This window comes from Polyodon spathula, chromosome 12, assembly GCF_017654505.1.
Source record: "Polyodon spathula isolate WHYD16114869_AA chromosome 12, ASM1765450v1, whole genome shotgun sequence".
In the NCBI taxonomy this organism is placed as follows: domain Eukaryota; kingdom Metazoa; phylum Chordata; class Actinopteri; order Acipenseriformes; family Polyodontidae; genus Polyodon; species Polyodon spathula.
The window spans coordinates 34,753,277-34,775,437 of NC_054545.1; the positions used below are offsets into that span (position 1 = coordinate 34,753,277).

General features: G+C 40.9%; 1 protein-coding gene across 1 annotated transcript in view; it reads left to right on the plus strand.

The window, feature by feature from the left end:
• Positions 1-2,178: 2,178 nt before the first annotated feature.
• The window catches only part of LOC121324109 (arf-GAP with Rho-GAP domain, ANK repeat and PH domain-containing protein 3-like), a 32,081-nt gene continuing 12,098 nt past the window's right edge, over positions 2,179-22,161 (plus strand). The window contains exons 1-14 of the mRNA XM_041265585.1: positions 2,179-2,389; positions 12,262-13,296; positions 16,344-16,405; positions 16,748-16,836; positions 17,345-17,406; positions 17,834-18,079; positions 18,580-18,649; positions 19,024-19,144; positions 19,400-19,584; positions 19,881-19,987; positions 20,199-20,398; positions 20,680-20,765; positions 21,035-21,217; positions 21,743-21,893. Coding sequence (XP_041121519.1) covers positions 12,347-13,296; positions 16,344-16,405; positions 16,748-16,836; positions 17,345-17,406; positions 17,834-18,079; positions 18,580-18,649; positions 19,024-19,144; positions 19,400-19,584; positions 19,881-19,987; positions 20,199-20,398; positions 20,680-20,765; positions 21,035-21,217; positions 21,743-21,893 — 2,512 coding nt within the window. The 5' untranslated portion in view covers positions 2,179-2,389; positions 12,262-12,346. The remainder of the gene's footprint in view (positions 2,390-12,261; positions 13,297-16,343; positions 16,406-16,747; positions 16,837-17,344; positions 17,407-17,833; positions 18,080-18,579; positions 18,650-19,023; positions 19,145-19,399; positions 19,585-19,880; positions 19,988-20,198; positions 20,399-20,679; positions 20,766-21,034; positions 21,218-21,742; positions 21,894-22,161) is intronic.

Below are 22,161 nucleotides of genomic sequence, written 5' to 3' on the forward strand. Positions count from 1 at the left end.
TCCTCAAACAGATAGACGTGTCTTCATATTGCTCAGCTACCAGAGAGAGTACTGTGCTGATGTGGAGGGTACTGGAGTTTTATCTGCAGACCCAATGGTCTAGGGTTAGGCAACTAATGCATGGCAGGGAGCTGGGTCAAAACCATGCTCTCTAATCAAGTGCTGTAACCATTGCTCTGTGAAGCAGATAGAAAGGGCTCAGTTATGTAGCAACACTGGAACTGCGCTATTCACCTTCACAACCCCGAACTTTACACGCTGCAATTACACTGGGTAGAGCTTCTAACCAATACCTTAGGTTACCAGCAGGGGCCATATATTGGATTTCTATAGCGTCGTGGTTCTGGCTGAAGCGTCATATTGCATATGAACTTGGAGCATCTTATATCAAATCAGAACCCTGGGTTTGTCGCCTTCACACGGATGCCTATGTGACTGCTTCCCTTAACACGCCAATCACAATAGGGAGCGATTAGTGCAGAGGAAGTTTTAGACCTGCATCTCTTCACCTTGAAATCAGATTCTGTCCCAAGACCTCTTCAGTATCTTGTAGCCCTGCTCCAGAGATGCTCACTGAGCATAGATGTGATTCTGGGGCATTGTGCATTTGGAGATGTGGAATCAAGGTCCTATAGTTTTATTTATCTCATCACATGGGACCAGGCTGTCAGAAAACACCTCTCTGGTTTAATTTTCCCTTGTCTGTTAAAATTCATAACAATTTTGGATAACACTTTACATTAAGTATCTCTAATTACTGTGTGTCGACATTGTAGTTACTAAGTAAATATGTACCTACACATAATTGCAATGTTATTATGCATAGTAACAATGTCCTTCATGTGTAAATCTTTTTAAGTACATCGTATGCATAATAACGCCGTAACTATGTATAGGTACACCTGTATTTGCATTACATGAATCATTCCTTCCTGTGAGGTACTGGGTTAAGTTGAGATAGGTTACATGAACTATTACTGTGAAAGAAAATGAGTGGAGGTGCAGTATATGCCAGATTGAGCTCAACGTCATAAAATAGCATTTTAAATGGTAGGCAAAGGGTTGAATCCTTTATCAAAATACGGTACCAGTCTAAACAATATTTAAAACACCAGTTCCAAATTAAAGCAAAAACGTGTTTAATTGCAAGAAACTATTTGTTTCAATAGATTACAATGTATGTTTTTATGATGCATTGATAGTATGACTAATCACATCAAAGACAAACATATGTTTCAAGCAGATTAATATTTTAGTGGAAACCTGTGTGGGACGTATAAATCACTGATTGCTTCAGGTAAGACGGGCTTCAATGTTCTCTGGCTGGAATACAGAATTGGCTTCAATCAGAGTCTACATATATTGTGGTCATGATAGAATAGCAAACAGATTATGAATGGTATACCAGCGGTTTCCAGATTATTAACACAGATTATATTCAAATATATGGCTGAGGGCTGGATACCTGTCGCGCTGTGTAAATGAATCACAGTTATTAGAAAACGGCAAACGATGGTCAAAAAGAAAGCAGTAAAAAAAAAAAAAAAAAAAAAAAAAAAAAAAAAAGAAAGAAGGAAGTCCAATGTTCCTCTACACTATTGTAAAAAGGTCAAGAGAAAAACTATGTTTGCTATAACTGAATTTAGCATCTCTCTCTCTCTCTCTCTCTCTCTCTCTCTCTCTCTCTATATATATATATATATATATATATATATATATATATATATATAAATATATATATATATATATATATATATATATATATATATTATATATATAAAGCGTATTTCTTTTGGATACAAGATCACCTGGACTAAGGTCTGTGTGAAGTATGCATCAGATTCCAGAGCGGATTTACGTGACTTGCTTATGGTCACACATTGACTCAATGGCTGAGCTACTGATTTGAACCGGGGTCCCCCTGCTTAGGGGGCGAATATTTCTTTAACCACTAATATATATATATATATATAGGTTGCACCACCCAGAAAAAAAAAAAAATGTTAGCAGTAAAAATCTGTAAATAGCACACAAAGCGCTGCGAATGCTGAATATGAGCCACTATGACGCCTGTATGTGTGAGCGTGTAGGATGGGTGATAAAAAAAAAAAAAAAAAAAAAAAAAAAAAAAAAAAAAAAAAAAGTTGCAACCAGTTCAAAAAAATCGGCAGACTCTACTGACCGACGCCCTCCCCTTTAACGTTTGTGCGACTGTTGCAGCCTGTAGAAAGCCACTTCGAACGAAACCTTGATTGTCTGAGAGCAAAATACTGCGGTGTGGGCACTTAACCAGTGACTGGCATTAAACTCTCGAAAAAGCCGAAGGAATTGTACGCATGTAATATAAATCTGTGGACATATTCAGAGATTGGAGACAAAGGCGCAAGAGGTAAGCAAAAGTCAATAGTTTGAAACTGTTTTTTTGACAGATGATACTGTAGTGTAGTGGTGTATCTGTACAATAATGTGAGAAATAGATTGTGGTTAGTGTCAAGGCACTGGAGTTTATTTTGCTACATTGTTTATACTGTACACAATACTTTTGCGTACGATAGTCGAGTGACAAAAGCATTCTGTACTGCAGTGACGTTTTTAAAATGTTGCTTAGAACTTTGATGTATTAGACGAGAAGGCAAATGGTATTGTTGCAGAGGAGTATAACATAAAAACACGTGGCTGTTTTATCTTGGTAGTAGTTGTCAGGTATACTTTCCGTTTTTTGCAGAGTACGTGTGTGGCATCTCAGAAGATACACCTAATAATGCATATATCTGAACCGTTTAACTACATGAAGTAGCGTCTGTAATGCAGGATCTTACAAAACATAAGAAAACAAATAAACAAAAAAAGGATAAGTGAAAAAATTCGACTAAAACATTAACCACTGTAGAACAAGAAAGACAGTTGAATGAAATAAGATTGAACGATTCAATAAACTCAAGGCTAAATCTCTTGTGTCGAGTGTTGTGTTAAGTGAAAGTGAACCCTAATTGTTACTGTTTCTGATTGTGCCTGTACAGTAAAACTAGTCACATTGCAAACTCTGTCACGTTCTTCTTAATTAGGGGTAGCGAGACTCATTTACTGTTTATTTATTTATTTATTTATTTAATACAATTTTACCATAGTAAAAACATAGCAAAGTGTAATACGTCACAGTGAAAGCATGGTAAAGAATAGCAATGTATGGAAAAGCATATTATTAAACATGGCAAACCAGGATAAACTATGGTAAATTCATAGCATAACCATAAGCATAATACCGTGCTAAACGTTGACAAGGATAGTCACCATACAGACAGCTTGGTGCATTAACTTACTGGTGAGAGCAGAAATGAATCCATGCAAACATAATCTGTACTTCAGCCACTGATTAGAAAGATGTGGTAGTCATCGATTCTTATGTAATTGTTGAGCTCTGGAACTCTCCCAGTTCTATCTTTGCTCCTCTATACTTGATCCAGTGGAAAGACCAGTTCTCTTACTGTTCATTACTTGCAGGAATAAAACAAAAACGCCGCATCTTCTAAGGGGGGGGGGGGGGGGGGGGGGTTGGGTGTTGCTGTGGGTTGATGCACTAGGCTTCCACCGTTGGTCCCTTCAATTCTGTTTTGGTTATTTTCCGCAAGACAAAACATGTAGTCTGAGCTTCCTTGTGCATGTCTGGATGAACACATTTAATTTTGTTGTTTCACAGAAGGATGCATTTCCATTATCGCCAGGGTTTTGTTTGTGTCCTTATTGACTATTAGAAACCAAAATGTTTTACTGAGGAGGAGACACGCGGTTTGCTGTTTGACTGCATAGGGGACAATGTAGGTCTGCTGTAGCAGTGCTGGCTTGAGTGATAGATAGGAATCCACATGACTGAGATGCTAGGGCATTTGAATCTGCAATATTTAAAGGTGCAGGTCTTTATAGAGCAGAATAATTAGATTTGACAAAAGCGTAGATCTTATAAAATCATTTCAGAAAGGAACACTGCTTAATTCAATGTCCAGCATGCTGGGTTCATAATCCCAGGAATATTCTTCACTTCTTGCTGTATATTTCTTGTCTTCCACCCACTGCTGTTTGTACAGAAATTTGCTCAAGTGCATTGATAGCAGTGTGGAGGCTGTGTGCAAACCCAAGATCACACACTTCACAAGCTCTTAATATTTCCTTAACCCACCTGCAGAGGTCTGAATCTGGAATCTCTGTTTCACCCAGCACTGCCTGTTACTCAGTGTTGATGCTGCGGTGTGTTACTTATCTGCAAACAATCCTCTTCTATGACAGTGCTTAAAACTTGCTGTGCCGCTGTGGTGCAATCCAGCTCCATGCATTTTGAACAAAGTGTTCTGTTCATGTGTAGAAGCACTATTGCAGCATAGCACTTGATATGGTTTAGGATTGCCTGATTCACCTTCTCATTTGACTGCCACAGCTTGGTGTGAACTCCACTACATTAAATTCCTTTCAATAACATGCTTTGCGCAGTGGTCACCCGCTCTGTCAGACTCCAAACCACATGCAGTGTGTGTTCCCATTTGAAGACGAGGAAACTGCAAATATAAAGGAAACCGTGTCAAAAGTGGCACTTCAGCCCTTTTAGGCTCCATTTCTTTAAACATAAGATATTCCAAGAAATAAACTTACTGCAGTTACATATTTCTACATACATATTGATGTCTCAAGCTACTGTACTTTTACAAAGATCCATTATTCAGTCCATATGTAATCACTGACGGGAAAGGTTGTTCTAACCACTTTGTTATCTATTCTGACTGGTAATGTGCCCATCATCCTTCCCTCCCTGCCTGCACTGTGGCACTGCTGGCTGGCCAGTGGGTTAGCTAGAGCCCCCTTTCATGCCCTACACCATATTCCTCTGCCTAATTCCCTACACTTTGGGCATGTTGCCTTAGACCTGTGTAGCTGTTTCTACAGTCAATGGCAGGGCCTTCTTGAATCAGGCACACAGCACAAGCTCGTACACATATGCATCTAACAGAAGCAGCCTTTAAGGAGGCTTGTTTGCTTTATATGTTATAATTATACCCTAACCCAAATATTAACTGTAATGTTGTATAGAATAAGCTTTAAAAAAAAAAACTGAGATTTTGTTCATTGGGTGACTTGTTAACTATATAGTACTAGTCTACTGTATGTGTTGTGTTCTATGTCATATTTGCACACTTAGAAGCTGTGTTTACGGCATACTGTAATAGGGCAGCATTTTTACCTCCCACTACAAAGGGTTTTTAATGAGAACTTTTTCTTTACATTTCTCAATGTTCTCCAGATGACTTGTGACCCGTTTTCCTTTCAGTTTGTCAGCTAGCCCTGCTTGTTACAGTATTTCTGCAATTTGCCTCAAGGCTGTTCACATGTTGATAAACCCAAGAAGTCTTCTGAATTGTGTAGATGCATTACTGAATGTGTTTGGGGTCAGTGTTTGCGTACAGGAGAGAGAAGGACCCAGTCATTCCTGGATTTTCAGTGAAAACATTCGGCTCGAAGCGGACCGTCCCACTGCTTCATAACAGTGCAGCTGCAACAGGAGGCTGCTCAAAAACGGGGAAGGAAGAGAGGAAGGAAATGAGCGTTTGAACAATAGATGGAAACTGGGGAACTAAGCAAGCCTTTAAAATGGGCAGCAGCAACTGTTAAAATAAACACGAGTGGCCTTTTACGCGAGAAAGAAAAAGCTTATCAAATGAAAAAAACAATCCAAAAATATTTAGTGAAAAATTCCATTGAAGTTACAAATCATACAGATTAATTGGTTCTTTCATGAAAAATCTTTGTAATCGATGACGAACTAGGCTGTTCCGAGGAGACAAAAGAGCTGGTTTGTGGAAATTCTACATAACCAACAGTGTAGAGTGCAGGAATGGACTCCCATTGCATAGCAGTTTGATCCATTCCTGGTTTTACTATGTTTAAGACACACCTGAGCTTGTTACCTATACACTGGGGCTAATAAGCTCATATTAAGTCCTGGAATGGGTGAAACTGCTATGCAGTCCAGTATTTATTTCTGTCTTATTTGTATAGCAGATTAACAGTTACGGAGTGTGGGGATATCTCTAAAAGCCTTAATTTGGAATTTGAAACAAGCTGTTTTAGTACACAAAAATGAACAGTAAATATAAGATTGTGTTCTCTGTAGTTTGGCGCTTGGAGTCTGTTGTACTATGTGCATGATGGGAAGGGTGCTGCTCCAGTAAGCTGTTTTTATCTTTGATCTGAACACACATCAGGAATTTATCTGCTTTCCTTTTAGAGCAGTCAGGTGGGGAGGAGGAGGGTGTTGGTCCATGTTTTTAATAGGTTTTGGAAGACAGCTGTATCCTGTATTTTCCACGGCTCTGATGAAGTCTAAGTGAGGCGTCAGGGTTGTGGGAATCAGAGGGCAACAGCACGGAGATGGCAAACACAGATAACACTGTTGACTCATACACGGAAAAAAAAAAAAAAAAAAAAAAAAAAACGAAAAATAAAATGGATTTATATAATTTAATGTTTCTTAACACTAATCACACACACAAAACATACAGCTGTGGTCAAAAGTTTTGCATCACCTAGAATTTTAGGAATAAAACAAAAAACAAAACAAAAAACTATATGAACATAATTTAGATCTTTTGTTTAACATAATGATATCGCAAAAGTCTGCCAGAATCCATAATAGTATTAAAGTATTTCATGTTAGAATTCAGAATGTCACAGTTTTAAATTTTTCATTTTCATTAAGTGTATGGAAAAGTACAAAGTAGTATGTAATTCAGTATGCTAACATTATTCAGCAGGTTTCATTCGACTTCATGAAGCAAAATTAGTTAATTCTATAGGGTGATGCAAAACTTTTGTCCACAGCTGTATATGCATTGTGTTAGCAAAGGTGTCGGCGTACCGTAAGCAGAGAGACTTTGCCTTCACGAGTACTGTACTGAGGGCTTGTGAATATTGATAGCACAGTTTCCTAATGGACTCCTCAGTGCTGTCCCAGTGGAATCTCAATACACAGTTAACCTGCAGCAATGCCATGGTACAGTACCACTATTCTATGGTATCAGGTCAACTGTAAAATATCAGTTTTAAATCAGCTGTATTTCTGCTGGAAATGCTGGCTGAATATCCAGAGGAACTGTCAGTGTTAATGATTCCCCCCCCCCCCCCCCCCCCCCCCCCCCCCCCCCCCCCCCCCCCCCCATGAGTTATTTGACAGTGCTGGAGGATGGGACCTGGAATTGAGATGCTACATCTTGGATGTTGAAGATGGGATTCCTTCAAAGGAATGTAGGATAAGGACTCCCTGTGGTGTGACCAAATTCCAAAACAAGTCAAAACAATTCTGGCCAGGCTCTGCCCTATGTGACTAATTTAATTACTGTGCTGTGTATCATTAGAGGCAGATTACTTGTACATGTTAACAGCACCCTTAGTTAAAGAACAGCCATACAGGGCTTCCGTGGAGAGTAAAATAGAGAAGCTCTCAGGCTGTAGCTGCAGTAATTTAGCCATATTGGATCTGTGAGCCAAGAGAGGCGGTAATATGATGTGTTGTGTATACTGTATTATATTATTATTTTTTTAAAGTATATTAAAAAAATTGTATGGTTCCCATGATCTAATAATCCTACAAGATGCTGTAACTATATTATTACCAAATAACATTGTTTATACAAAGGCTGGTAATATAAGAAGGAATAACCTAATTTTCAAAGATGTCCTGATTGAGATTATTCATGGTATCAGTTAAAGTTACAACCCTACAGTTTTAAAATATGTTGTCTTCCTGTTGTTCAGTACCCTTGCAGCTCTCCACTGAAAAGACTTTTGCAGAAATGTGTTAAAAATGAAAAGCTCAAACAGTGATACAGGTCATGGATACAGTTGGCGTGGCGTAAGATAAGTTTGTCTGGGTTTTTAAACGTGAGAACCTCTGAGTAATGCACTAACCCAAATGAAATGTGCTTGTGATGTCTCTAGGGGAGTCCTATAACTTGATTGTGGATCCAGAGGAATAAACTGAGTAGAGTAAAGGGATCAAGCTGCTATATGCTGTGCTCAATGGAATTGCAATGCACTTACTGGTATGGGTTTACTGCAATGTTGACTCATATTGTTGTAGACTAGGGAAACTAAAGTAATATTAAAAGCTGTGTTAGGTGCTAAAGTTGACGGAAACTTTACCACCACAACAGATTCTCATCTCCCTTCTTCTCTGCCTTTAATACTGTTTTCAAGCATGCTTGTGCATTTCCGTCCTTACTCCTCTACAGAGCCACTTATGAGGAAACTACATGTTACCTGGCAGGATTGAGACAGGGGGAAGTTTAGGATGAGACTTGCTTTTCTACCGAGCTCACAACAGACACTTTACCACCCAGATGCACTGTAAAAACAAACATGGGATAACATCACAGCTGTTTTAAGAGCAATGTATAATTTCAGAAACCTTCAGAGCCTTCTTCAGAAACTTTAAGTAAAGTGTGTGATTAATGAGTTTTATATTTGTTTTTGGTGACATTAACAATGGAATAACACTTAGTAAAATTAGAACTGTACTAAACTTGACATGGATATTTAAGCAGTGCCTTCTAAAAACAGAATAACCGTTTGAACAATATTAGCTATTAACACCGCTGTTCGGCGCTGAGTACAAATACCTTCAGCATTCCGATGGTCCCAAAGGTCCTGGAGCAGAATGATGTCTGTCCCAAGAGGAGCTCTGATGCTGGGCCTCGCTCAGGCCTTGAGATTTTCAGAAGCAGGCTGTTCCCAAGAGCTGAGTTCTACAGACATACCAGCCAAACTCAGGCCAAAGGCACTATTTAAAAGTTACTTCCTCACTGCCATTTCTTTTCGTCTCTGGTTCTTTATTTTGAGTTGCATCTATCACAGATTAACTGTTATGACACCATTCTATCACTAGCACGCGAGGTCTACCAAACGTTGAACTGCTCTCTTCTGTTTTTTGTTGTTAAGGTCCTGACTGTGGAACATTTAACCCCATTGGAATTACCCAGCTGTTTCTGGCTCAGAAGTGTAAGTGTGGGAGGTGACGGTACAAATAAAGAGCAGTCCAAAACATCTTCAGCCACCTTGCCATGAGCCTGATATAAATCCAACTTGGAATGGCTGTGTTTGGGGAGGGGCTGGTCCAGTGTACAGTAACTCAAAAACAAAGATGATAATGATTACTGTGCAGAGGACCAAATGGGAATGCAGGATGTAGCCATTCTTGCCAAATTATTATTTTTTTTTTTCTCTCCCTCTGTTTCCATGGGAAACTAAAGTTGGGTGCTGTTGTTTTCTCATGACATTTAAATTTTTAACAGAACCCCACATCTCAGCTCATAACAATCGTTAACCCTTTAGTTATGAGACAAAGGGCCCTCTTGTTCTGTTCTAAACAGCGGCCAGTCTGAATACTAACATCAACCTACTGTATATCCCATCGGGATAAACCACAGCTGGATTTTAAGAGCATTTTGCAGCACCAAGGAATTGCACCAACTACTCATTCCAGGGTTAATCTCTGGATAACCAAGTGTAGGTAGTTAATACAAACAAGGGGGGTTTCCCCAGTTCTGTAAAATGATCTAACAAGGTCTTGACTGTGTCCTTCAGGATAAAGCTGATCAAATTGACCCATTTGTTAATAGAATAGGACCCTTAATGAACCAAGCGTTAATTAGCTACTTATTAAATATTTTAAAAGTGTGCAAATCCTGATATGTATTTCTTTGGAATTGCGGATATTAAACGTTTCGTACACTTTAAACCATTTTTATGTAAGATACTGTATCTTCTGAACATTTTGGTTTACAGGTACTGTATGTATGTTGGGCCATATCAGTGAAATGGGTTTACGTTGCTTTTTAATCTTTTGAATTTTTCTTAAATAACCTGCAGTCAGTATTTTTTTTTTCTTCTTCAGGAGCTAAGTTTGTCTCCCAGAATGTGGTTTGCTCAGCCCTGTTTTCAATATTATGCTGCTGTCTTTACAAGCTGAATGAAGAATTGCCCTGGAATGCTTCACAGTATAAATGTTGCGCTGGCAGGAAATGTAAAATTCCACCCAGATTATTCATGATAAGGATTGTTGAACAAAAATGATCTAGTGTCTTTTGGGGATAAACAGCTAATATAATATGCAACCTGATGAAAGAGTGGTGTGCAAAATTGAGCAAATGCTAACCGGTCTGATAATCTTGAAATGGAGCATGTTAAGTGAAGATTAGAGTGGCACTTATGATTAACAAGAGATACAATTGGCATGATGACACAAAAGTAATGCTTCCTTTTTCAAGGGAACCTTCCAAAGAAACATACAGTATATTTTCTAATTCAGTTATTGACTCACCATCATTTCAGTGATTGTTACTATCACAGTGCTATGGGTCCAATTAAAGTAGCTTGGAAAACCTATATATTTTTTAACAGATGAACCATGCTTATGTATCCAATTAAAAATTGCTACACATTTTCTCTTTTTATTTGAATGATTTGGTTTTTCCTGCTAAAGGTGCATTGAATTGGAAGCCTTGCCTCTGTCAGTAAGTTTTAAGAAGCTGTAGTCTACATATAGGTCTTCAGTTAAGGCACATTTAATTGCCACCTCATTACCCTTTGTTAGACTTGCTGACAAGCTAATGGATTTTAGCCCTCATTCTATTTAAGGCTGAGTTGCAAGGAGTTGGAAGGGGAAAACAAGGGGTCTTTGTCAGCAGATAAACTAGTCTAGTCTTTGTTCCAAGTCAATGACTTTTATGATAGAAAAGGGGAGGTCCTGACCCTGTGGTTTAAAGGTCACAGTGACCTCATTTATATCTCAGGGAAAACAAGGACTTTCATGAACTCCAGCTGCATGGTTACATTACAGTCTCAGCTGTCACTCACCTTTGACCGGTTGATTATGAGCACTGCCCAAAGCATACTCTATTAAATTCCACTACACCTGGAGCAAACAGACAGCGCAGCTTGTTTTAAAACACATGCTGGCCACACCGAATCCATCTGTCACTGTTTACAAAATTCATTTTAGTAGTTCTGAATAGGTCACGATTGAGTGTTTAAGTTAGGGATGAGAGAAACCAAGCTGATCAGAGGGTACCAAAAAAAAAGTTTAGTAAAACTTGATGTAACTTAAAAAAAAAAGGATGGTGAGTAAGTAGATTCAAGAAAATGCACAGAGTCCTTTTCTTCAATCAGTTGTTAGGTTTATTGAAATATGCAGGAAGTCTGGTCCCAGGTACAGGACAAACAGATTACTCGTTCTTACAATTTTTGCATGACATTAAATACCCTTCTGTATAGATGGTCCACCTCCTTTCTCTCTGACATTTAACCAATAGCGAAGGTACAACACATTATTCTGTTACCATATACTATATGTATTTAATTTAGTGTGAATGTGTGTGTGTGTCTGTGTGTGTAGTCTTGTGTGACGACCTCTGAACTCAGTGTATTCTTCAAACCCCTGGCGCCCCAAAAGGTCCATACATCTAGTTTTTGTCATCTTCCTTGTTCATATTTCTCCATTTTGCTTGAGACCCTTTGAGTCCAGTGGCATTATCTCTTATTCTCCCTGAGAACCTTTGGGTCCAACACCAGTCCCTGGGAGCCTTTTAGCCCCTTTATGCTTTGCATTCCAAAAGTCTTAGAGCCTGCGCCCCTTCTGGTCCACAGCATTGTTATCTTGTTAGCTTGCAGTCAATGCTGGGCAAGAAGCTTGTAGACGCAAGGGCTATATTAATTGTTACCAGTACATGCAATTTGAACCAAACAGTCTGCGATCTGCAATATTATTCTCTTTTCAGAAAAGAACACCAGTATAACTTTACAAGTCCACATGCGTAGCAAACTGCTAATCAATTCTCGATCCATGTTTTCCAAAAAAACTGTAGGACTGCACAGCAAACCCTTGATTTGACTCGCACCTTGGCAACCTGTAATGGCCTAGGCAGCCCTCAACGTGGTCTTTTCATTACATTGTAAGTGGTAAAATATGATAAGGGGGAGATACCTTTTTGTCAAGATCTGGGCTTCAAACAAGGCATCATGAAAATAGCATGAAATAAAAAATAAATGTAACCAACATCTGTATACACCATTATCTGTCAGGTCACTTCCTGACTAGTTCCACAGTGACAGAGAAGTCAAAATGTTTTTTTGATTTTTGTTATTCATATTGTGCTCAGGGGTATCTAGCAACATGTACTACTGCTGTGACTTTTTAACAGTTTTTTATATATATTGTTTCAGATGAAGGAGACATGTAATTCGCATTTGAGTGACCACTTTTGGGTGTACACTTGGTAACTGGGTGGCTCTGAAGATCGGGGTTGCCATGAAGTCTTGGGATGAAGACTCCGGGGATGCTGATGTTGGGGAGCTGCTTCTGAGCATTCATCTGGAAAGGTACCAAGACAGCTTCAGGCAGCATGGCTTCCACACGGCTAAAGACTTCATCCACCTTGACAATGAAAAACTCGTCCAGATGGGGATAACAGCTACAGGCCACCGGAAACGGATTTTGAAACTCGCGCAGCAGGTCCCGCAGGGGGATTTACCACAAGACATCGAGCCGTTTTGGGACGGGCCTCAGCCAGATCCTGCTCATGACGAAGCACCTCCAGAGGAACTGGCATCCCCCTGGGATCCAAAGGGGCTTCCCAACAACTGCCTTCCAGACATCCCTGGTGCAACCACAGAATCGCACAGAGATCAGGCAGAAGCTGTCGAGAAGCCAATCCCCAAGCCCAGAACGATTTTCAACAAACCAAAAACAGAACCTCCGACAGAACCCCCACAGAAATGCACTTCAAACTCCTTCATCATTCTAGAAGACTTCGCTCCAGGGGAATCTAGCACTGATGCTGAGGAGCGTGGCTCTGAACCGGGAGAGGACAGTTTGTCAAACTGTGGCTCGCTGGAGTCCCTAGCGAAGGAAGAGCAGTCTGCAGGGAACCTACCTCCAGTTCCTCCTCGAATCCACAGGGGGATCCCCCCGGCCAGTTTCACAGGGCAGGGCTCACCTGGCAGAGAAGAACAGGACAAGCTCAGCACCTCAGCTCTCTCATCCTCCCCCGGCTCCTGCTGCAGCTTTGGGGAGGTGGCCGGCACCACCCTGCCCACACCTCCTTATCCAGGAATGGAAATGATCTCCAATGAGATTTACGCAGGCCTCAGCCAGAGTCAGACGGGTGTTACAGCGAGTGCGCTGGAGATGCGCAAGAACAGACCCGTCCCACTGCCCCCAGCTAGACTGGAAGCCAGCTCATCCCTGGAGAAATCCTGGTAAGTCTGTCTCAGTAAAAGCAAGCTCTATATTTGTGCAGTTTGTGTCCTGGGCACTTTTTTCTACATCAAAGGAAGTAGTGCGGTAGTTCACAGAGGTATTATCCTGCCTACTGCTGCAGTGCCAGCACACATTGTTCTGTTGAACTCTCTCCTCTCCCTTGTCAATTCAAGCCATTGTTTGCTTTAGAAAGAAGCATTAGCAGCATTATCTCTACCCCCAACTCTACATTTTATGCGTCAATTAGGTATAGATTTTCAATAGAAGTTCAATTACATGTGATTGCTCATCTTGAGAAAGCATGCTTATTTGAATGCTGAAGTATTGTTTTTGAATACGCCCGTGTGACAGATGATGTTTACTTATGTATTTGTCCTTCTTTTTACATTGTGTGCACCTTGTAGTATTATTGTAGTATCTTTGTAGTATCATTGTAGTGTCATTGAAGTATCTTTGATTTGCTCAGACTCTCTCCATTGTAGGATGATTTGTTGTGGGAACAGCATGACGCAAAGGAAAAGCAAATCACACTAATTGCTACAGATGTACAGTTGCTGGACTGTCCAAGTAACGATAACAAAGGATTGCACACAACTTTTCAGAAACAATGGAGAAGTGTAGCCGCTGGGTTGGGAATGTTTGGCATGTCTGTGGAGGAGTAAAGAAAACACAGATCAAAAGAAATAGTTTGAGTTAATGCTTCTGTGGTCAGTAGAGCTGGTACACTTTAACACTGATCAGTCATTGAAGTGAGAGAGATAGGCATACCCCTTTTATTTACCACAGTAAAAGCACAGCAAAGTGTAATAAAGCAAAGCGAAAGCATAGTAGAGCAGAGGCAAGCATTGTAAAGAATACCATGGTAAACTTTTCTAAGGGACAGGCCAGTTGAAGACAATCTCAGGAAGTGGTCAGAGTTCAGCAGCAAATTTCAAGGGAAAATGTGTCCTTGTAATTTTGAGGGATTCTCTCCAGTTACACAGAACCAAGGGGGGGTGGGTTAAGGGAAATTTAAATATTTCAATGTTGCCTACCACTGAAATGCTCTTTTGCAGAACTGTGAAAGGTACTGAACCATTCTCTGTATTGTTATTGGTTGTATAGTTTGCACACAAAATGACCTTGAAAGACAGGGCTCTTTTTTGGAGCTACAGCACCCACAAGCTTTTACAACCAGAGCCAGTTGGAGGAGGGATATCTATTTATAAAAGGAATGAGAATTGAAGGTTACAAGTGTCCAGTGGCAATAAGCATATTTATCTGAGTCTGTTATTCAGTTATGTACCAAAGGGGGAAAAAAGATCCCTCTCATATTAGAATACAGAGACAGAAATGATCCATTGTACATTAAAAATTACAAAATGGATATCCTGTATCATAAACTGACAGAAGAAAAAGCTCCAGCATTGAATCCATTCTAATTAAAACAGAACCCATTGTTGGCATTGCAAACTACAGCTCCTTTCACGCTGGCACTTTACCCGCATCCATAACCGGGTTCTGGCTGCCTGGATTATAATCCCACGCAGTATGAAACCACGTACCTGGGTCATACCCAGGTTAACCCAGGTAGCAGCGACCCACCTCACAATGTGGGTCAACATGCTTTGACCCTGGTTGAGCGAAATGGCAGTTAGTAAGCTGATGAAATAACAAACAGCCATGCCTGTATGAAGGTTTCACGTCCACAAGGAATATTTCTACTTATTCTGTTTAGCCATATTTTTATTGGTTGAGACACTCCATGAGCCAGATTGCAGCAGAGATGATGAAACATTTACTCTAGTCAACAGTTGGGTTGACTGTTCAATCCAGAGAAGCTTGGATGGAAGCGTCTGTAATAAGTTGCTTCCGGGTCATTTACATTCACATTGTGTACACGCGTCTGTCACCCCCGTGTAAAATCACGCACCCAACCCACATGACACTGGGTCTTGACTCAGGTAGGTTCCGACTCGGGTAGAGCATGCCAGTATGAAAGGGGCTTAAGAGAGTCACAGCTTTGACGAGGAACAGCTTATATAGTGATTTACAAGACATCAAGGCACTTTAGTTTAATTGCACCACATCTCCCTGATCGTTAATCAAGAAACAAACTTCCTTCACTGATTACGGTGTTGACTTGCGTGGTTGGTTAGCATCCAGCAGTGCACTTTGATGTCATTTAGGCTGGCCCCAGCTTTGTTTTTCTAACCAGAGCAGACCTTTCCTTTTATGAATCATTAAATACTGTAAGTGGACAACACCTCAATATAAGAGCAGCCAGCAACATAAAAAGTTTAAAATTTAACAGCTGCCTTATTGTCTTCCAAAACAGTCCAAATTCTGCAGTAGAACCATTTAGCTATACAAATCCTCCAGATTAGAACAAAATAAAGGTGCCCCTATATGCTGTCTGCACCACATGTACACATATTTTAAAGGCAGGTCTTCTGACCTTTAGCTTGGAGATTTCAGTTTGACCAGCGAGTTTTTCACTCTTAAGTTTATGATATTATTCGACTGGAAACCTGTATTCGTATGTTATGTAGTACATTATTATATGGCAATAGGTTTTCTAAAGAAGGCACTACAACTCAACATGAGGCATCTCTAAACAATATCAATTTCAGCACGGGTCTCAGTTCAGTATTCTTTTAATAGTCTGCCCCCTCTAATTCTTTAATTAGTTCTTGATGCTTCATGATTCCTATCCATATTTAAGGAGAGAAGAAATGTAACTCTCAGTATAATGCCCTCTGTCTTTTATCACCTTTTTTATACTGCACTGTGTAGGGATTCAAGACTTGCTGTAATTGCTCTTGTGCAGTTATGGATATTGCTTGTAAGTCATACTGAGCAGATGACTTGCAGAACAGAACTAAAACTTCCACCTGTACATTAGATTAGTTTCAGTCAGCTAGACTTTGCAGTACAGTATAGGGTGTCCCAATAGCACTGATCCAATGGTATCGGTACTACTGGGCTGCAAGAATAAACTGCCTTCTGCCTTCTTTACCTTATGCTTTAAACCTTACTTACAAGAATCCACTCTTTCGTTTTTCAGCACTTTAAAAGGCAGTGATGGTGAGCCCCCATCAGTACCTGTGCCTACCAAGAGAATCCTGGGTGAGTCCTCTATTCAATTTAAACTGTAATCCTGCTGCCAGCCTAGTTTACACAGTAACAACCCTCTCTGTACTGACAGATACCAGTTTTGAATATGGCCATCCTCTCCTGCTGTAGGCTTTTTTGCTATGAAATCAATCCACATGCATCCTCGTGAATTAGTGTGCTTTGAAGATGCATGTCTTACACAGATGATTTGAAATGCAATGTGGATTCCAGCCCTGTATGCATTGTACTATGCCAGCAGTGTCACATGTATTTAGTTTTGTGCTTTTAGCTATTCCTGTTTATGTTCCTTAAAAGGGGACATTTCATTCAGAGAGGCTTCCCTTTTTTCTGTAGTTCACCAGGAGGAAGTGATCAGCCCATACTGTGAAACTGTATTCCAGAGAGACAGATCTAATCGGGAACAAAAGGTTCGAGTGCGTGGGGTTTGTATTGCCCATTATTCCTCACTCAGACCTCTTTACTTACTAAATACCCTGATAATCATATCCTTTTTACAAATATGCAGAATATTTTAATGAGCAAGACATTTCACAAGTAGAATGGTACCCCGAAAAGTTCTCCTTTATCTAGGAGAGCATTAAAACTGAGGATGGGGAGTTTGTTGCCAGTTAACAGTTAACTAATCTTTTTCTTACTAAATGTCTTGGTATCCCTGGATAGTAAATGCCAGAGATTTTAATGAACAGTCTCATCCTCAAGTGTGTGTGTGTGTGTGTGTGTGTGTGTGTGTGTGTGTGTGTGTGTGTGTGTATATATATATATATATATATATATATATATATATATATATATATATATATATATATATATATATATATATATATATATTGATATAGGGAGGGAAGCCAGCATATTCTTTAAGCATCCATGACGAATGACCTCTTTTTCATGTCTCCATGATGAATGATCTCTTTTTCATGTCTCACTTAGGCTACTCGAGCTCAGACTGAGGGCACTGGACACTGCAAACAGGACGATGAGGGGGATTCTGGGTAAGAATAAATAACATTACAAAATAGACACCATCTGAGCAGCTCAAACTGGTATAACTACAGTGGCGATGCAGAGAGCTGCTGCAAAGAACAGCGATAATGCAGCAGACATTTAGACAGCAGTTTAAAATACATTCTGACCTGTGCTCCAGTGCAGTATTGCCTGCTTCTGTACCATTTCAGTAGAAGTGCGGCACAGCTTAGCATCATTACATCACTCAAGGGAAGTCATTTGCTAATGTTACACAAAACAGTTTGAAAGGAGGTTGCACATCCTACATAGTTGCATTTGCAGGGCTAAACCGGCATTATGTGATTTCAGCTAGCACGTACTAATAATTGTGTACATGCCAGGATTCACAGCAGTTCAATTTGAGGGTTCAATTATTCCTTGCCTGGGGTTTGTAAATGTGCTGCTGTTTTCCAGACGGAAAGCTCTCTTGAAGGAACAGCGGATTTCCCAAATCCTCCTCAGCGAGTCTGAAGGCTACTCCACAGTGGGGGAGCACCATGCTCCCAGCCAGAGCTTCTCCCTCCCCCTAGACATGTACGCTGACGAGATGGGAGACGACCTGACCATCTCCCCCTACGCCAGCTTCACCTCCCTCCCCGATAGGGCCCAGCCCATCATCAGCGGCTGGCTGGAACGCGACGACCTGTCCCCCGGTAGACCGTTTTCGACAGGGGGACCCGCCCCCTGGTGGGGTGTGGGGTGGAGTCTTAGAACCGATACTTCATTAGACCATTAGATAACATTTCTGTAGAGCAGAGGTGTCCAATCTGCTGACACATAAAAAGCACATAATGTACACATTTTTACATGCAGTCGCTCAGCCCTGCCACTCAAGGGTTTGGAATGCAGTTACTGTTACTAATGCTATTGGAAATGACATGAGAGGACCTGTGCACCACTGTAACTACTGTGTGCAATGGCCTGGTTATGGAAGCAACTGCCAGAAATCAGCCCTCTGTCAAAATATGTCAGATCAGCTTCCTGCCAGTGGTGACTGAAACTGACGCACAGCATAAAGAAGCAGTTTGAATACACTACAGAATCCCTGCCAGTGAAGACATGACCCATTATTAATCATTCATGTATAAAGCAGCAGGCAGTTATGGAGGCAGATGTTTTACTTCTGTCTACTCTTTTCTGTTTCTCCTCCACTCATATAGGAACTATGTATTCCAGAAACGCTTTGTCAAGTTTGACGGGAAGAATCTGATGTACTTCAGCAACGACAAGGTAAAGCGCAAGCCTATGCTTTCTGTGTGCCACGCTGCTTCCTTCCTCATTCATCGAGCTGTGTGAAATGAGGAGCCACTACCACCCTTATCTGTATGCACGATAAAGCACCAGTTCCTTTATATAGCCCAGTTCCCTCAGTGTACCGTTGTAAATAAGAAAATAGATGTTTGATCCAGCTAAGAGAAAGGATTCATTGAAAAAATGTAGACTAAAAAGTTTTCCATCACCCTATAGAATTAACTAATTTTGCTTCATAAAGTAAAATGATACCCATTGCCAAAGCTGTATATATGGCCACAGCTGTGTGTGTGTGTATGTGTGTATATATATATATGATTGTTTCAGCTCCACTCTCCTGTTTCCCTCGGTAGGAAGTCTACCCTAAAGGAGTGATCCCTCTGGCAGCAATCCAGATGGCTCGCACAGCGAAGGACAATAAGTTTGAGATCGTCACGAGCCAAAGGACGTTTGTGTTCCGCGCCGACACTGAAGGTGAGTGATGCCTGAGCGGGGATCCCTGGGTTCACTGCCAGCTCTCTCCTCATCATATTTATATATATATATATATATATATATATATATATATATATATATATATATATATATATATATATATATATATATATATATATATATATATATATATCAATATAATATCAATATGCTTGTGCAAATACTGTATTGTAACAGATACATTCATAAACTGTAGGTAGGTAGGTAGGTAACTGTCCTGGTTTGTCTCTGCAGCACAGCGGAATGAGTGGTCCAGCACACTGCAGAACAGAGTCAAGGATCAGCTGGTCTTCTCCAGGCCTCGGTTCGGGCCGGGCAGCCACTGCCAGAAGAGTGGCTACCTGGAGCTGAAGGGAACCAAGTCCAAGGTCTACGTTGCCATCAACACTGACCAAGTGTGGCTGCACAAGAATGAGCAGGTGAGCCCCTTGGAGGGGGCTGCTAACTGTGCGGCACCATGGGATGAACACACACATATCCCACACAGGACTAGTCAGTCTGGAACCAGAGCTAACGACCACCACTGCCAGACTGCCAACATATCACTGACTTTTATCACTGGCTGTCTACACATGCCAGTGACACAGTACACTCATCTGTTCATACAAGTGGCATTTGAAATGGACTCAGTTACCCTGCAGTTGTTCATGTGTTTAACTGAGTTGTATAATAATTCAGCTCTATAAATACCCATCTCCTTTCTGTTTCCTCGTAGGGTTTTAAAAATGGAATTGGAATAACTTTGATCGACGTCCGCGGTTCAACGATCAGAGACAACAAAAGCAAGAGCTTTGAGCTGATATCCCCCTTTAAAGTGTTCAGGTAAGGCCTGGCTACTCTGAATAGCTGTAGTCCCGTCACCCACTGGTTTCTTTGTAGGGTGGGTTATAATTAATGATTTCGTGTTGACGGTACAGTATTATTTTTAATCTCTTGTTCACAGAGAATAACTAGTCATTTACCAGCGGTTTGACTTGAAATTTCTTGCTTATGTTTTTTATGAGTGTTTTAACGTGACGGTGTCTCTGGGCAGCTTCACCGCGGAGTCAGAGCGTGAGAAGAAGGAGTGGATGGAGGCTTTGCAGGAGTCCATCGCAGAGACCCTCTCTGATTACGAAGTGGCTGAGAAGATCTGGTCCAACCGCTCCAACAGGACCTGTGCGGACTGCAAGGCTTACAACCCAGACTGGGCCTCCATCAACCTCTGCGTGATCATCTGCAAGAACTGTGCAGGTCAGTCCATGCCACAAATGTCATCCTCATTGCTTTGTATGAGTCGTGTCGTCTTAAAGTCATCTACAGATCTTTAACAAACACAAGCCTGTAGAAACCAAATGGGACAGTAGGCACATGTCTCTTTAAAATCAGGCTCTCGCATTGCAGGAGTGTATTAGAATTTCAAATGAGACCTGAGTGCAGCCCCAAGCCCTGTGTAGCTCTTCCTCAGAATACATCTGAATCCTGACTCCAGCTGTTCTGTAAAATATTGGTCTTTTGGTCTTTTCTATCTCAAGGTCAGCACAGAGGACTGGGCACCACCATTTCTAAAGTTCAGAGCCTGAAACTGGATACCAGTGTGTGGAGCAATGAAATAGTCCAGGTGAGAACCAGCAGTGATTTCAAGGGTGGTTGTGGTGTCATTTTCAATATGATATTTTAAGAGAGAGGAAAAAAAAGCTTGGAAGCATTTTATGTAAGATAGCTTTCTTAAGATTTAACACTTTCTTAAGATTTAACACAAAGTATCATTCCAGTAACCTCAGAAACAACCACTCGAAGCTGTGCGTTAAGCAGATAAGATAATTCCAGTAGCTGTGAAGTCAGTATGTCTTGAACACCACCCCCAGTGTGTCTGTGTGCTTGTTCCAGCTCTTCATCATGCTGGGGAATGAGAAGGCCAATGCATTCTGGGCGGCTCGGCTCCCCTCTGGTGAAGAATTGGAGACCGATGCTCCTCCGGACCAGCGCAGAGAGTTCATCGGGCTCAAGTACCGGGATGGAAAGTACCGGCGCCTCCACCCCCACTTCAATACACAGGAGGAGCTGCTCAAGGTGCAAGAACAGAAATGGCTCTGCTTAAGATTGGAGCACTTCTTGTAGGACAGTGCATATGGCAGGACTAGTGGTCAGAAATAATGGGTGAATTCCTCTGCTGGGTTGTCTACCCCCACTAGTCTCCTGAGCTTGAGCAAGGAAGGCGATACTGTCAAGGCTGCCCTATTAATATAAAAATTCTGGTTGAAAAATCATTTATATTCCAGAACCACAAGAATATATAATTGCATTTCATTAGGGGATCTAAAAAGTTTAGGAGGGTTGAAATTGTGCTTTAGAGAGGGTTTAAAGAGACAGTGGGGAGCTTGTTTTAAATTGCACCTTAGCTGTTAAGAGACAGTGTTCTTATATCAAGAAAGGAGTCCCTCTAGAGTCAGTGTAGGACATCTACTGTAGAAGTGTAACATGGGTTTTAGATGTGTCCATGCAGAGTTTGTATTGCAGTTTCCACAATCTTCAGTCTCGAGCACTACTGTACCTCCCAGTCCTCACCAGTCTTATGGTTCCTTTTCCTCACCCCAGGCACTGTGCGCAGCGACTGTGGAGCAGAATCTCCTCAAAACAGTGACTCAGATCTTCGTGGAGGCGGAGGAGGCTGATGTAGCAGACACAAACGGATATGACAATTCCAGGAACTTGTACGAAACACACCTTTACAGCACAGGTGCAGCAGGTGTTATACCCAACTACAGTTATTTAAAAAATGTACAATTTCTCATTACCAAGCAAGCTTGATAATTTAGTTTTTGATATTTTTATCCTTTAAAAAAATATGGCCCTCTATGTAACAGACTGTACTTGAAACCAGTTTATACACTGGAATTCCTCCCTTATCAAAAGGTGTTATTTTTATTGTTGTGTTTTGAGGTTGAGTCACGCAGGGCCACATTTTGAAGCTGCCTTCTCCAGCCTTTAATTCTGTAATTAACTGAAAAACAGTC